Source organism: Linepithema humile, chromosome 2 (assembly GCF_040581485.1).
Source record: "Linepithema humile isolate Giens D197 chromosome 2, Lhum_UNIL_v1.0, whole genome shotgun sequence".
Taxonomy (NCBI): domain Eukaryota; kingdom Metazoa; phylum Arthropoda; class Insecta; order Hymenoptera; family Formicidae; genus Linepithema; species Linepithema humile.
In genome coordinates, this window is record NC_090129.1 from 6,726,981 (window position 1) to 6,742,384 (window position 15,404).

Here is a 15,404-nt window from a genome sequence, read left to right on the forward strand (position 1 = left end):
TGATTTGTGAAATAATTCAACTCGACCGCTTTGAAAATTTTAATACAAGTTAGAAGGTTGTCAATTTTATATTTGCAAACTAGATACTGAAAACGGTCGCTAATTTTTGCATCTAAATGATACTACTGCTGGCAAAGTTATAACGCGATTTGATCTTTAATAAGTCAGCCTCTCTGCTCCCATCCTTGTTATCTGATTTTTTCGACCCGCGCGGGGCGTAAACCCGATTGCGAAAACCTAGACGGTGCATTCTTCTCGCGGCGAACCGCCGGCGTTACCTACCATCTCCATTGTTCCGTTCTACCCGTATCTATCCATTTACCGTTCTCGTGTGGTCAGTGGAGTACGGCCGATGCGGAGAGCCCGGAGGCGACCGAATTACAATGGCGAAAGAACGGCCTTTCTCCGCATCGCCATGCACAGACACTCGGAAGTCGGCGCAGGTGTGTACATTTACATGTGCTTTGTAGTTATGCGCAATTTTATATGAAATCTCAGCCGACCGTCGTCCCTGAATTGACGATGTCCGACCTCGTGACACAGAAACGTTTCTCCTTTTTTCTTTTTTTTTGTTGATATTCAATACCGTGAATTAAATCTTGAATGCGAGTCATACACTGCAATCTGTTCACATATACAAAAGCATTTCTATTTATAGTCGACTTGTTTTCACTTCCGGATTTGACTATCTTCTTCTGACAATGAGATGAAAGACAAAATGATTATAATGCGCTGAGAACTTTTATATTTCTGTATTATCACATAATACAATTAATCATAAAAAATTGCTTATTATACATGTATATTTATAATAATATACCTATAATAATAATAATAGTTCTAAAAGCAAAATATAATTGATATTAATAGGTAATTTGACCAATAACGCACTTTGCATTAATATTATAAAATCCACAAATGAAAATAATTATTTAACTTGCTATTAAACATGATTACAAAATAATTAACAAATAATATCCGTGAGCACTCATATTGTGGTGAAATTTCGTAATTAATACTTGAAAAATAATTTGCTTTTATTTATCGTATTTAAAAATAATAGAACTGTTTTTTTTACGCACTCACGCGTTTGATTCTCATTGTCTGTTTTACTCCGTTAAAAATAATATATTATAAAATGTCAATAAATAACACATTTTTATATATATATTCCTCATCTTCAATTCAGTTTTTTTTGTCTAAATAATCTTGAAATAACTTGAAGTCAATTTTCTGCTGCAACTAAATCAAACTTTCTACAATCATTTTTCTCTGTTAGTTTTTGCTTTGTCACAAGACTGTTGTCGTAGATTTAAAAATCGACAATGTCAACCGCATTTTCCGCTAGAACAGACAAAAGTGAGTCGCAATATACAGTAGCAGTATCGAAGACGAAAATACAATATCATCGGGTGTCCTTCCGATCCGACAGCGTTGCGAGTCGTACGACGAGCGCTCGGTTGAAATTTCAAGTTGCGAGACGAGCATTTATTTCGATTCGCCGCGGCTAGAAGCGCAATGCATGGTAAATGCGCGCGCGTCCCGCATGAATATTTACATCCAGATGGTGTACATAAATAGTACTCAACGAAAAAATGGGTTAGACCCGGGATACACCCACCCGCGCCGTAGATATCCGCCGGAAGCGGTCACAAATTCTCCGAGTCTCGCGCGGCACAACCGCATTGCGCATAACTCTCGTGGACCCCCTCGCTCCCGCCGCTCTTGTACGCGCTTCTTCTTTTCCTCTCTTATCCCACGGCTATGCTCTGAATTGTGTTTTTCATTATAAAGCAAAGCTCGGTTGATACTACTTGAAATTAAAAGCTGCATCGCTTTCTTAAAATGACAATTCGTACATGATAACAATTACAGTAATTTATCAGTGTATAGCATAATTAAAAAATTGCAACAATATCGAATGTTCAAAAGGTAAAATTTTTTGTGAAAATAAATTTAATATCGAGGAATAATACACCGTTATAATATTATAGAATAATTGTCGTTACATTTATTAAATAATAGTTATTTCATACAACACCATTATTAACGATAATTATAAAGGTATCTTTAACGTCGATCTTTAACTTTCAAAGATTATTCTTGAAATTCCTGCAGCAATTAGGCCAGAATTATTTCATGCTCCGAGCGGTGTTAATGGCGCGAACGGTATTCTTTTGTGCGGCAGTTTCTCTGAAAGGATGAAATTACAACAGTATTATTCGTACTACATCTCTCTGTCCATCTCGAGAAATAACGCTTAATATCTGCGAAGAATAATAAATTAATTAATCGCGTTAAAGTATAAAAAAAAGTTTTATCTTCTAAGAAAAACTTCTTCAAAGAAAAAAAGAGCTAAAAATAAATATGATAAAGCTCTTTCGTTCCTCCAAAACTACAACAACAATTTATGACAAGTAACATCTACTTTATTGTCGCGTTTGTGACGAATGGCGGATTGCATGTTTACACGAATGAAATATCGTTTTTATCGGGCCAATCGTCGTTATATCTCATTCGCCATTTCGGGGTCACGTATTGCGCCATTTGTGCGCGCGCGTTTACCGTTCTTCCTATATTTTACGTGTTACGAGGCTCTAATCTTTCTCTAATCTCTCTAATCTCGTTGCGTACACACATACATTTTACTTTCAGAGCGCAACGATAAATTAGATTTCTAAATGCAGTCTCCAAAATATAACTTTAATTTTAGATAATTAAAGTTAATGTTTAGTTATTTTTACGTGAAACTCGGGGAATTAACACATGAAAAATAATATTCGAGGGAAAACATGAAACGTGTTTCATTTACAATACTACATTTTTCAGGATATCTAATAAATTGCAAAAAAAAGGTGATATTAAATATTGCAATAAATATATTTGTACAATTAATATTATTTTCATTCTTCCAATATTTGATATTAATTCAATACTCATTACACGATGTTTTAAATATTTTTACCGTTACATATCTTATTTTTAGCGCGTAGATACTGCAGATTCATATCTCTAAAAGGAGCATGTAAAGTATAAAACAAAATTACAAAGCAGATGTAATCTATTATCTGCATTCTTTATCTGCTTTTTCATTAGTATCACTGCGCTTACTTTACATCTACTATGACTGCGTAACAATTCTTCGGATTTCTTCAGTTCGTCCATCACATACTTCGTGTCCTCGGCTTCCATCTGCGAGTCACGGCTACCGCCATAAGTGCTCACGCAGATCGTTCTCGGGCGCTCACTGTTGTCGCTCGTTAAACTGACCTAGACGAAAGGATGCGGTATGCGTCGCAATGAGAGAGATGAAAATCATCTTGTTCACTGCATCGCGGAATTCTGAGCTAACTCGACACGCATAAAGACGAAGAAGAGAGGCTCTTACTTTAGATTCATTCGGACAGCGTCTTCGGGCGGGTTGAAAGCACTTCTTGAGACGATAGTAGAAAACTGCAGGCGGAAAAATCAGGAAGAACATGGTGTTTGAGAAAAATTCCGCTTTCCTGAAAAGCAGAATCACACTCGTGTAATTAACAACCGTGTCGTACACGTCTATATATTTACTCACTGTGTTCTCACCTGCTGCATATTCTGACGGTCCTTCTGCGCGTGTCGGGATGCACCGGTGCACCACGCTCATCCGTCACGACGCATTTACATTTTAATTCTCGCTCGAAGTACTCTGACATTCTGCTGGTTTCCAGCAAAGAATCCAAACCCCAACGGCTCACCGCCGGTATGTACAAACCGATTAACCATTTCAGGAAACCTAGAGGAAACGTATATCCTGATATTTATAATATTGTCACAAATGTTAAAAACAAACTGAGAGACAATGCCCGAGAAAATAATTGACGTAAATTATAAAAATGTAAAAATTATCCGGTAAACATGCACTTTGCGAATTGAAAAGAATTAAAAACACAATACGTTAAAAATGCTTTATTAACTGAAAAAATTCCAAATTATGAAAGTTAGAAACGAAAAATATTTTTTTAGTAGACGATTACATGATATTTACTAACCCATGAAAAGCAAAAGTAATATCAACGACACAATGAAGAGTAGAACGTCTATGGTTGTGTCGGAGAAAATATCGCGAGAAACCGCAGGAACAGGACCGCGAAATCCAGCGGCGTGATAAAGTTCTTGCGACATTGGTCGACAGCCTGTGCCACGTGTATCGCCCACACATACGCATAAGCACTGCAGCATGCAGGAGCAACGATCCATTTTTCGTATCTTTATCTTCCTGGTAGCCACTGGTTCGTTCACAAGACGGTTCAGCAATTGCACTGGCAAACAAAACCTCACAATTTTTGCTCTTGCTGCGCAAACAATCTCCCGCATATATTTTACACGCGCTACGACGGTAACAGTCGCGCGCAATATTCGATAGTTCAATAATTTACATAGAGCGACATAAATTTTCTTTTTTACATTCGCGAGAAAGAAAACAGAAAGAAAACAGTTGATTGACGCGTGGAGAAAATATAAGATCGTTGAATGCGAGGACGAAAGAATTAACTAAACATTATTTAAAAATGACTTTTTCTTTAGAAATTATTGTAATTTATTTATTTTTTAATTAATACGTAAATATTAGATTTACCAGAGCAGTAAAATTCGTTTACGGGCAACTCGCCGTAGAGATCCAAACTCACGATTTGATCTCGGCGTGGTTGAACTATTTTCCTTGGAAATGTAGCATTTACCCACGATTCCGGAAGATTATCGGAGCAGTCTGTGATTTTTGATCGATAGGACGTCGAAATCAGTCCTGTATTGGTCATCACGACCGTCACCACGGTGTGATCGAGTGCCGTGCTATCTACGCGTACTTCACTGATACGGCCGAAGGATCTAAGACTTCATAGCGCAATTAAGTTAAAAAACTTGACATTTACCAATTGCTTGTTGACACGCCTTGGTGAATTGTATAAACAAATTATTTTATATGAAAAATATTAATTTATTCTTTGCTTTAAATGTCACTAGCATAATTTTGCATTAACTATTGCTAGCACCATTCTCACAAATGGTTATTTTCTATTTCGAACGTAGACAAACTTTTAAAGAAAAATTAATCAATAGCCAGCTCTAAGTTACGCGGAGTAATTATCAAACTAGATTCCGAGAAAATTAGCGCGCAAAGTGTAAGCGACGTGGTTAGAGTTGGCAATCTCAATTGTAGAAACTAGTTGTATAGCTATCGCCATTCTCACCCTCCTGCGAGCGCAGCGTTGTAATCCGCCTTGACTTCGATGTCGATCGCAGACACGTGTGGCGAATGGTACTCCAGAGCGAGGAACTCACGGCTTCCGCTTCCGTTCGCGCTGTATTTGATGGGCTCACTCGGCACGGATGCGAAATTGCTCAAGAAGTAGCAACCGGGTCGGCCGGCCGCGCGAGCTTCCTGCCGACATATGACACTAGATCGAACGGCGGCCCGATCTTCGATAGCCGACCGGCGGAAATGTTCACGAGAACGCGGGGCAGTTTCCGACGTACGTTTGTGACGCGCAACCGTTATTCGCTGGTGCCGATAAATCTCGCGATGACGTATTATAGTTCGCGCGGGTCTAGATGGCTCGACAAACGAAACCTAATCGATTTCGCTCTTTCCAGATAAAATTTCTAATTTTTTTATAATTTTTTACTTTGCATTTTACTGCCAATGAATACAATCTCGCAAATTCTTACTAAAATTATTATACAATTTTGAATTTGTTGCTAAAAGAAACGGTTCGATTAGCGAATTATTGCACTCACAAACTTCTCGAAGCCTTTCGCTTGAAACAAATTGTTAGAAACGTAAAGCTTACAATAATTTAAAATAAATCTTAATTTGCTCATTAAAAATCTTGCGATATATAATACGTCGTTTACAGCGGTTTGATTCAGAAAGAAGAGCGCAATTTTGCAATACAATAATTCACATCATAACAATCACATCAAGCTCGGTGTCAGGCCATCGTTGCGGAACGAAAGATGGATTTAGTATTCCGCCGAAACGAGACGGGGGGGACGAATTCCTCGTCTCGCGTATCACAGAGAACCGACGTACAAAAATCCGTGCTGTCCCTCGCCGGACGGACCGATTTGTATGCAACTGTCCGTTCCCGTCGCCAGGACAAATCTCACCCTCGCAACGTTTTACGGGGGAATAAGTATTAAATTCGTGCGCGATAAATCATGTTATACACGGCGCGCACGGAACACACTTAAAGCGTCCCCACCGCTCGCTTACCGCGAAGCGCGACGCGCGACGCGGATAGCCCGAGGACGGGCTATTTCCAGCGTTGTTTCATTTATTGCACCTGTCATACGTACCGCGTCGTGCCTACGGTAGGCCAGAGGCTGATTTTTCAAACAGGTTCCCCTGACACGTCCGCACCGGTTTGGTTGCCCCGCAAACGCCGCGAATCCTACGCCCGCTTTGTCGCACTCGTTTCCATTCTCGTTAATAGCACTCGCTGGCATTACGAGATACTCGTTCGATTCACCTGTGTCGAACACCGAAATATCATTAACCAAATATTCTTAATTAGGCTTATTACATTTATGTCACGTTTGAAAAGTAATTGTAATTAATAAGCTTTCAAATTTTTAATATAACACTTGGACATTATTTATTTTAATTCTAAATCAATATTTTAATTCAATATTTTAATTGTTTAAAATCTCAATGAAATATTTGATAAAAAAATATTAAAATTAATTTCTACCACAACTATAAATTTTATATATATATAATATACTTCAAATCTGAAATTATTAATAACTAAATTAATCGCTTTCTACCGGATAATTAATTATTTAGTTCGTACAACAACTTCCGCGTGTCACTGATCGTGAGTTTCAAAGGAAGTTATCGAAACACTCGGGATTCGATACCTTCGATAGAATATCCGGAGCCTTTTGATGTTACCGAGGACGGCACCAAAAGACGATCGCGAACGACATCCAAATTAGGAACCTCCTCTTCCCGTCTCGGCGTTTTCACTTCCTTGTAGGCGAAAGCGATCGTATCTTCGCTGCCTCTATGGTGCCTGTTGAACGTGCCCAATCTGACGGCATAAACGACCTGTTTAGCGTGAAGTTTATCGGACCGCTTCGAATAAACACAATCGAACGCGCATTTAACCGCGAGACTCTCACCTGACTACGGAATTTCCGGTGAGATCCTCCCAGTAAGACGATCCATTTGCTAAAGCACGTTTTTCATAAACCTGAAGGTAAACCGTGTGCTCGATAATAGGATCCTCCAGCTGATACACAGAGTACCTAAAGAATTTCCAACATCAATAATTTCCCAGTATTTATTTCTTACAATTATTCGAGACAAATGTAAATAATAATGAATCATAATTGATAATTAGAAATTGTGAAAGTTTATTTGATATCTATATTCGAGAACGCGTTGAACACATCTTATGTATTGATTATCTGTTATGTAATTAATTTGCGACACGTCAACTGCAGAGACCGTCGAGAGCGCGTGACAAAGCACTCGTCTTTGCTTTTGTTGCGTCTAAATTGTTATCGCGTGTTGCATTGTGCGTAGAACGGAAAATAAATGATCGAGGACCATTGGCCACCGTTTTAATGTTTTAATAAACCATTGCCCCGCGCTACTATTGTGTGCTTCGTTGCTTTACGATATTTTTAATCACTTTTCGTGACAAGTAAAATGACGCTCTCTGTAACAAATAACGCAAAAATTTTCTATTATTTACTGAATAATGATATTTCTTTCAGTTAATAAATTTGCACAAATATGACCATACACTTTACGCGATTAAATTTGTATTCACATTTCACATTTCAAAAAAGCGTACACTCTTTCCATTTTATTGCAGTTTCAATTTATCTTTCAGATTTTTTAATGGTACCGTATTTTGTTTTTATACTCTCTGATAAATAATTTTCCCGACTTTCATTTCCTACGATATTCCTTGACAAATTCGCAATTGCAGTTTATCGAGTAATGAATAAACATTGAAAATATCCGCGTTCGGCTCTCTCGTGTCTCAACGAAACAGACGCGATATCCGCTACATGAATCACGATTTCGGCCGCCTTAAATCCCCACGGCGACCTACCATAGATTACTAAAACGCAAACAATGCGCGGACTCGAGATATTTCGCCGCATCGGTATTCGGCGGGTGTCGGCGATCCGTGCAGTCTTGACCACCCCGGATTTGCGCGCGGCCAAGATCGGCTTCCGATCCATCGACCGTTCGACTACCGCCGTCTTTGCGCCGTCTCGCGTTTCTCCCTGCGGACTTCCGAAAATCATCAACATCTCGTTCCTCAGCTATATGGCGTCTCGGAAGTCCCGCCGCGACGTCATCGACGTTATACACCGGTTCCGATTCGAGAGGCGTCATTAATAAATGTCTCTTGAAACGCTGATTTCCAACCTTCGCGACGTTTTTCCGTTGACCGCCCTTCTTCCGCTTCTTTTTTTGCCACTTTGTTTTTTTCTTCTTTGTCGGGCTCGGAACCTTCCGCTTTTTAAATACGCGATTACTTTTCTGAAAATCGCGATGCTCGCCGATATCTCGTTTCTTTTCCGAAGCGCTGTGAAACAATGTGAGATTATAGTATCATCTGGAAGTAAGAAGACTACATAGAACATTTTATTGTAACACGCAAAAATTTGTTTTTGTAATTGAATATCTTCTTTAGGGAATTAAAGGCCAGAAATTAGAATCTTTAATCAATAAAATACAAAATGACTATTGATAGAAAAAGCGCGATTAAAGAAAAAGAAAATGATGTATTTTAGCAATAATTTAGTATCTAAAAAATAAACATTCTAAATAATAATTTAATTTAGAACAGATTAAATACACATTTTCTACGCTGAATTTTGGCATAGAAGCAATCTCATTATTTCGATAACAAACCTTATATGTTCTTTCCAGGTTTCTTCGCCGACTTCAGAAATGCTGGGATTATTATTGCCAGTCGAAGTCGGCGAATATCGAATTGCGTTTGCTTTTTTCAAGGAATCTGCTCTTTCTAACGAACTTAATCCTCCTCTGATGGATAAAGCATCGTCGGTCGAAAGTTTCGCCGCGGGGTCGCTTCCGATGACGCCACGTTCCTCGATCTTAAACGAATCACTCCCACTGTTGCCGCGATTTGGGTCACGAGGGCGGTTAATCTCGCCGCGGACACGCCGAAATGCGACTTTTTCCGTCGCCATAGTTCTGCCCGATTCCCGGCGTTTCTTATCGACCGGTAGCCGCGCGGTCGCCCTATGTTCCCCGATCCAATCTGCCGGTGAACCTCCTCCCGCGGAGCTATTAAGCAATTTCGTTCTCGTGGCGTGCCGATCTGATACCCTCGCTCTCCTGGCCTTCCCTGATCTCGTCGAGCGGCCGGATTTGTCTTCTCTCGCCGCGCCGATTCTTCCTAATAAAGCACCGCGCGAGACGTCGGAATCGCGCAAGAGCATCGGTCCGATAGTATCGTTAACGGTCCACCGAAATCCTCCGTTTTTACTTCTCACCAGATATTTCTGTCGAAAAGATGCCGACGCGATTCTATTCCTTTTGAAATTTGTCGTTGACGCGATTTCTTGTTTACCGAGGCGAAGTCGATCGGCAGCGGGCCTTCGATCTTGATTTTGCGGCCACAAGCGATTCGTTTGGCCGTCGTCCAATCGTGATTCCTTTCCTCCCGAATCCGCCTTTGACTCGTTAGAGGCAACGTTCGAATTTTGTTTCACGCCCGTTGGATCGGCGTTTGTATTCTCTCGAGACACGTCCTTGAGTCGACTTCCGCTCGGAGGCGACTTCCGCTCGTAAAATAGAAAGGACTTCGGCGTTGCGGAAGAAGTTGCGCTCGATAAAGCGAGAGCATTCCGTTTCGTAGAAGTCTCAAAGAGCGTAGATGATCTTTCGTCCTTGAGCACTTCGTCGGAAGAAGTTGGCAAGGTGAATACTATCGGATGAGACGGTGCTTGGGTGAAGGACTCAAAAGTATTTTCGTCCATAGATAACGATTCCGCGCGAATCCTTTCCGTCGACCGCCACTCAGTGATCATAGGATTCTGCTTCTTTCTCTCCGATGCCGTCGTTGTCCTATCAGTGATACTCTGCTGCTTTTCGACGTTATTCCGACTGTAACTTGACGCATTAACGACAGTGTCCTTTACGTGAATTATTGTTTGTCCGATATGAGTTCCAGGAGGCTTCTCCTCCTCTGAGACGATTCTCAGCAGTTTCATCACGAATCTTATGATAGCCATCATATTTTTTACGCGAACTGCGTTCGTCGATTCATTGTTACATTTGCCGCACGATGTTTCAGCAAGAAGCGTCTTACTCGTCGTGTATTCCATCGTGGTTTCAGAAACGCCGTCCCGCGATTGCATTGACGACGAGGACCTCGTGATTCCCGCATTTCGGTCGTTTGTAACCGCTTTGCGGATTCCAGACGGAAAAGTTTCTGCGGGATCACTGCCGCGATAATTGCTCCAAGTTTGCAACTCGCGGGAAGTCGTCTCGGGAAGTTCAAGTTTCCGAACGGTCGTCGGCATTCTGTAACAACCGCCGGAAGTGGCGTTTCGCCAGTCCTCGCCGGGACAACATATCGTCTTGTTACTCTCATCTTTCGTAAAATTGAAATTTAATTCTTTATTTCTGTCACGCGTCAACGGTACGATATGAAGAGTCGTATTTTTAGAATCGAATCGATTTGTCTCGATCGAAGGAGTATCTGTTCGACTCCGAGATTCTTTAATCGCGTCCTCATTTTTCAAGCTATTATTGTTAATCAGAACGGATCCTAAAATGTCTGGAAAACGTACCGGACTTACGGATGAACGTGGATTTAATTTGTTTGTCGCCTCGTCAGCTTGTGCAGAAATCGTCTTTCCGATGCTTGACGTTCTGTCGATTTTGTCGTCCGACGCAATCGCCGGCTTCAAGTAGTCCGTTAGAATTACCTGTTTGTCCGATCCCGAGTTTCTGTTATACTTGTCCAATCTCTTTTCGATTCGGGGGGAATTTTCTTTTTTCTTTTGCTCTTCTTCATTTCCTCGCGCCAAATCGAAAAACTTCTCACGCGACTTTATCGCGACTTCGTTCATCCTCTCGACTTCTCGATCATCGCCCGATATCATGTTTAACGAATCATCCGCCTCGTCATTCGCGCGTTCGGTTATGGATGAGAGATCAAATGTGGATTCCGCGCTTGAATCATCGAGTAGGAGATTAATGGCTGTGCTCTCGACCGTCACGATAGTGTTCGATGAACCTGCGGAAACTGAAGTTGCAGCAGATCTATCGGGAATGGCATCGAAGCTTATCAGCACCGGCGTCTGATTGAAACCGCCGCTCACTTGAATTCTTCCAATTAATGAAATTTTTATGTTTTCTTCGTTTTTCGGCGTTATTGAACTTTGTGAGAAATCAACGTTGCCAAATGTTTTTTCAACACCTGATAGATTCTGATTAGTCGTAGTAAAAGAGCTTTCTGTCATAGGGAATGCAAGTGTGGGCTGAGTTCCGTAAAGAGATTCGTCTTGCGAATTATCTTTATTGATCTTCTCGTTTAATGAAAGTGGCTCTTCGTCAATTTCTTCGTAAGTTTGAAAGCTTCTTAAACTATTTTCAGGAATATCGAAAGTTTTCTTCTTCGCAAAATTCCTATTATTGACAATGTTTTTGATATCAGATTTTTCTTCGTTTTCGATAGGAGCTTCTAATATCTTATCGTTGAATTTGGCGGGATAAGTCGATTCGAGAACAGCATCAATGTTGTGTTCTTTAGAATTTGTGTTTGTGTTCGCAACTTCTTTCCTGTTATTCCTATAATTGTTACTATAATTAACAATGACAATATATAGATAAATAGTTGAAGTTTGTGTGTAATTTATCGAACGTTATGTTATTTAAAATAATACTGCGTTTTCAATTTTTTATTTAAGCGACCATATTTGTTCAGTTTTCTGTATGTATTTTCTAGTTGTTTTTCCATCGTCGTCGAGTAAATTTAATATTACAAAAAAAAAAACATTAATAATATAACTTTTTAAATCAATAGCTTTTTAAAAATATATACGATAAAAAAAGTATACGATAAAATATAAGAAAAATTAGCATTTTTCTATAAAAATTAAATAATTTAAATACTGTAAAAAAAATTTAAATTATATTTAATTTTTCTAGAAATAATGTTTAATTTTTTATAAAATTAAATCCTGCATCTGTGTCGAAATTTGTATCTAATATCAATAACCTCGAGATTGCTTGTTCAACCGTTTGCACATCAGAAATTATTGCAGCATCCCTGGCCTCAACTGTTCCTTTCTCCGGCACTATAGTTCGCGCAGCATCGATGTTCCCGCCTTCTGATCGATCCGTCTCGGCCGCCAATTTCCGCGGATCTCGATCCCCGCGCAGGCCAACTAGATTCTCCAGGTCCGATAAATCATCCCTCCTGGCGATAGCTTCATTATCGCTAGCCGAGTCATTCTCTACGTCCGTCTCGCTTTCATCATCCTCGTAATACTCATCGTCGACATCCGCGATATAGCTGGATTTTCCACTCGACAATAGTCGTCTGCCTGATCGACGCCAATTCGCCGGCGCGGATCGATCGACGCGTACCTCGTCTCTCGCGATAGTCCCCGCGATACCTGCGTTGTTCGATGATGACTTCCCCTTCTTGATCTTGCGGATCATTTCGCGGATAGTATCGTAAACCTTGCCTCGAGGACGTCGAAGATATTCCTCTCTGGCGTAGACGCGACGCACTCGAGGGTCCACCGGATTTTCATTAATCTTACTCGCGTCCTCGCGTTTTCGTTGTTTTACAACGGAGAACGACGGCGGCGGCGGCGGCGGCGGAATCTTTTTATCGACACTTTTAGCCGTGACGTCAAGATCGCGCGTCTCGCTCTTATCGTCCGTTATCATCAATTTCGCGCCGCGAACGATGGTATCCGTTTCACGACTTTTGTCTCGGTTCCCGGGTTTTTTTGCGGAACCCGGTAATATCCGATCCGTCGTCCTCGACTTCTGCCGCGGTTCCGCGACACGGCTCGACAAATCGTCCGCGTTCGCGCTCGCGGTTCTTGCGTTCTCCGACAGGTTTACCGCGATTTTTCGCATCATCACGATCCTGTCGACCACCGCGCGCTCGCCGAAGTCACGTTTCCTCATCTGTGTTCTCCGATCGATTTCCAACCTTTCGTGCACCGATCCGGAAAGATCTTCCCGCGACGTTGGAATTTTTACCAGATCCGGAGACAGAGTGCCACGTGTCGCGGACGTAGCTTTGCAATTTTTCAACAAAATGTTCTCCTCAAATTTACTAACTACGTCATCTCTCACATGATGTGGCTTCGGGAAAGTTAAGTTTTTTAAATTGCCTTGCGTATTCGGCTCCTTCTTTTGCGCGTCTACATTGAAATATCGCTCAAGATCGTTGACGGCCTGAAGTTCGATCTTATGCGCCATGATATCTTGAAGAGTAACATTGTTCCTTTGTGACTGATTCCGATTTTCGCGATTGTGCTGAAAGGATTTCCGGTTCGCAGGATAATCCAATCCGGCTAATCTTTTTTCAATTCCAGAACGTAATTCAGTCGGCTCTGCCATATCCAAAGATTCTCCGTTTTTATTCCACGCCACTTTTCTACTCTGCCGATCTTTTTCATCTTTTGCTTCATAATCATTGAAGACTGAAAAATCAAGATTCAAGTCCGACCTCTTGCTTCTCGCCTGCGCAATATCGTCCACGGCGCTGGAAGTAATCATCATCGATGAAGTCCATTCCGAGAAAGCGTTCCGAAAATAATCTATCTTAGACTTGCTACATGCTTTCTTTCTTTTTTCGGCTCTCTGTAGTGCCTTAGATTTATTCGCCGGGATTATTTGTTGCATCTCCGTTGTACGATGCCAAGGATGATCCTCAGCTTCCTCTTCGCTCACTCTTCTACTCGTCATTTTTATATTCATCGTAGAATTAGTCATTTTCTGCCGTTGTTTTCCGCTTTTGCTCGCTTTTCCTTTCGACGAGATATTTATCTTAGATTTTCCATGTTGAAATTTCCGTTTAGTAATTGTCGTTTTCTGACGTGTCGTCGTGACTTCCGTTTCATCAGCAAAGGTGGTCTCGTCCAGCGAGACCTCGTCGTGCATCTCTTCCGGAAATGACGTCGTTTGCAGGGGACGTATCGACGGTCGGAAAGCCACGTCTGTGATCATCGTGGTGGTCGCCGATGTCGTCGCGAATTGAGTGACGGTTGTCTCCTCATCGGGCGGCAAGGTTTCCGCTTCCGTGATCTCGTTGAATGTCGGCATGCCCGGCATGACGGGCGTGTACGACGCATACTGTCTTACAATTCGATCCACCAACTCGGCAATCTCATCTTTTTCTCGAGACTTCTGCGACCTCCCAGAGGACTCGCCGTTCGCCAGAACGCTATTCGAATTCTCTAGAAGCGGATCCTCAGTATAACGAGAGTCTTCTGCATCCTTGTTGCCGCTCGGCGCGGTTTCCTCCGGCTTAATAACCGAATCGCTACCGCGTAATGAAGGCTCTGGCTTGACCGGCAAGCCCCGAGGTCCCGCAAAATTGCCGGCAATCACGCGTGAAGAGTCGTTATTAAGCCCGAGGAATCTCGCGTTCTCCGCTCCGTCTCCTTCGCCCTGCTTTCGATTATTCAGCGCTATAGAAGTTGTTGCCGCTTCCTTGGAACTCATCCAGCCGCTGGGCGATGTTCTAAGTGGACCGCTGACGTCCTCGAAATAGTCATTGACATTTCCGCCGCGTGGAGTCGCCGGCGGAAGTTTCCGCGTGAAAAATTTCATTCGCCTCGTTGCGAAGTGGTTTGCATAAGTCGAACTTCTCGACTCGTCGAAATTCATCTTCTTCGAAGCATTGTATTCAGGTATTCTCATAATCGGAGATGACAAAAAAGGACCGAAAATGGTAGAAGATAGTTTTACTTCCGGTTTGAGAGCAGCGGACTCCTTATAGTCGAACGGATCATCTTTCCGCGTAATTGCTGACGAAGTCGCGGCGGTTTCGTTGTTCGTCAGCATGAATTTCGCAGTCGTGAGATAGTTTCCGTTCGCAATCGCTCGCTGAAGTGTATCGATCGATTTTGCAGGATATTCGCGCGTCACTTGGTCGTCCCGATTCATAACCGGCTCATCCGATTTGTCACTCTTGCGCGAAAACAAATCGTCCTTCGGTTCGTCGTCCGGAATTTTCGGGATATCGGCACTTGCGACTACGCTCGTTGCGACTGCTCCAGAATTCTCCGGAGTTTTTTGAATAATTTCCATCTTCTCGGCGGGCGAGTCCTCCTTCAGGACGTCGCTTATTCGCGCGAACTTGTCCTCGATCCGCTTATCGACGTTGCTCTCT

The 15,404-nt window shown here is 41.8% G+C and overlaps 1 protein-coding gene across 2 annotated transcripts; it reads right to left on the reverse strand.

Moving 5' to 3' along the window:
* Positions 1 to 581: 581 nt before the first annotated feature.
* LOC105678645 (uncharacterized) lies at positions 582 to 14,754 on the reverse strand. 2 transcript variants are annotated; one of them, XM_067349685.1, is made up of 13 exons: positions 12,264 to 14,754; positions 8,921 to 11,833; positions 8,109 to 8,591; positions 7,165 to 7,290; positions 6,901 to 7,073; positions 6,337 to 6,509; positions 5,229 to 5,419; positions 4,616 to 4,872; positions 4,029 to 4,298; positions 3,583 to 3,772; positions 3,389 to 3,506; positions 3,112 to 3,270; positions 585 to 2,193 (listed from the first exon to the last, which is right to left on the reverse strand). In XM_067349685.1, the coding sequence occupies exons 1-13, from the start codon at positions 14,732 to 14,734 to the stop codon at positions 2,155 to 2,157; spliced, it is 7,563 nt and encodes a 2,520-aa protein (XP_067205786.1). In that variant the 5' UTR covers positions 14,735 to 14,754; the 3' UTR covers positions 585 to 2,154. The 2 variants fall into 2 exon arrangements, with proteins under 2 accessions (XP_067205787.1, XP_067205786.1); XM_067349686.1 differs by lacking the exon at positions 3,112 to 3,270 and having other exon boundaries at positions 582 to 2,193.
* Between the last annotated feature and the right edge of the window lie 650 nt (positions 14,755 to 15,404).

What these genes read in the sequence shown, in the direction of transcription:
- LOC105678645 (XM_067349685.1), bottom strand. Translation starts at nt 14,734, where the DNA reads ATGAGTTCCAAGGAAGCGGCAACAACTTCTATAGCGCTGAATAATCGA. An exon ending in CCTACCGTAGGCACGACGCG is followed by an intron (nt 5,420 to 6,336) that starts GTACGTATGACA and finishes ATATGTCGGCAG; the next exon opens with GAAGCTCGCGCGGCCGGCCG. An exon ending in GCAGTCATAGTAGATGTAAA is followed by an intron (nt 2,194 to 3,111) that starts GTAAGCGCAGTG and finishes TCATCCTTTCAG; the next exon opens with AGAAACTGCCGCACAAAAGA.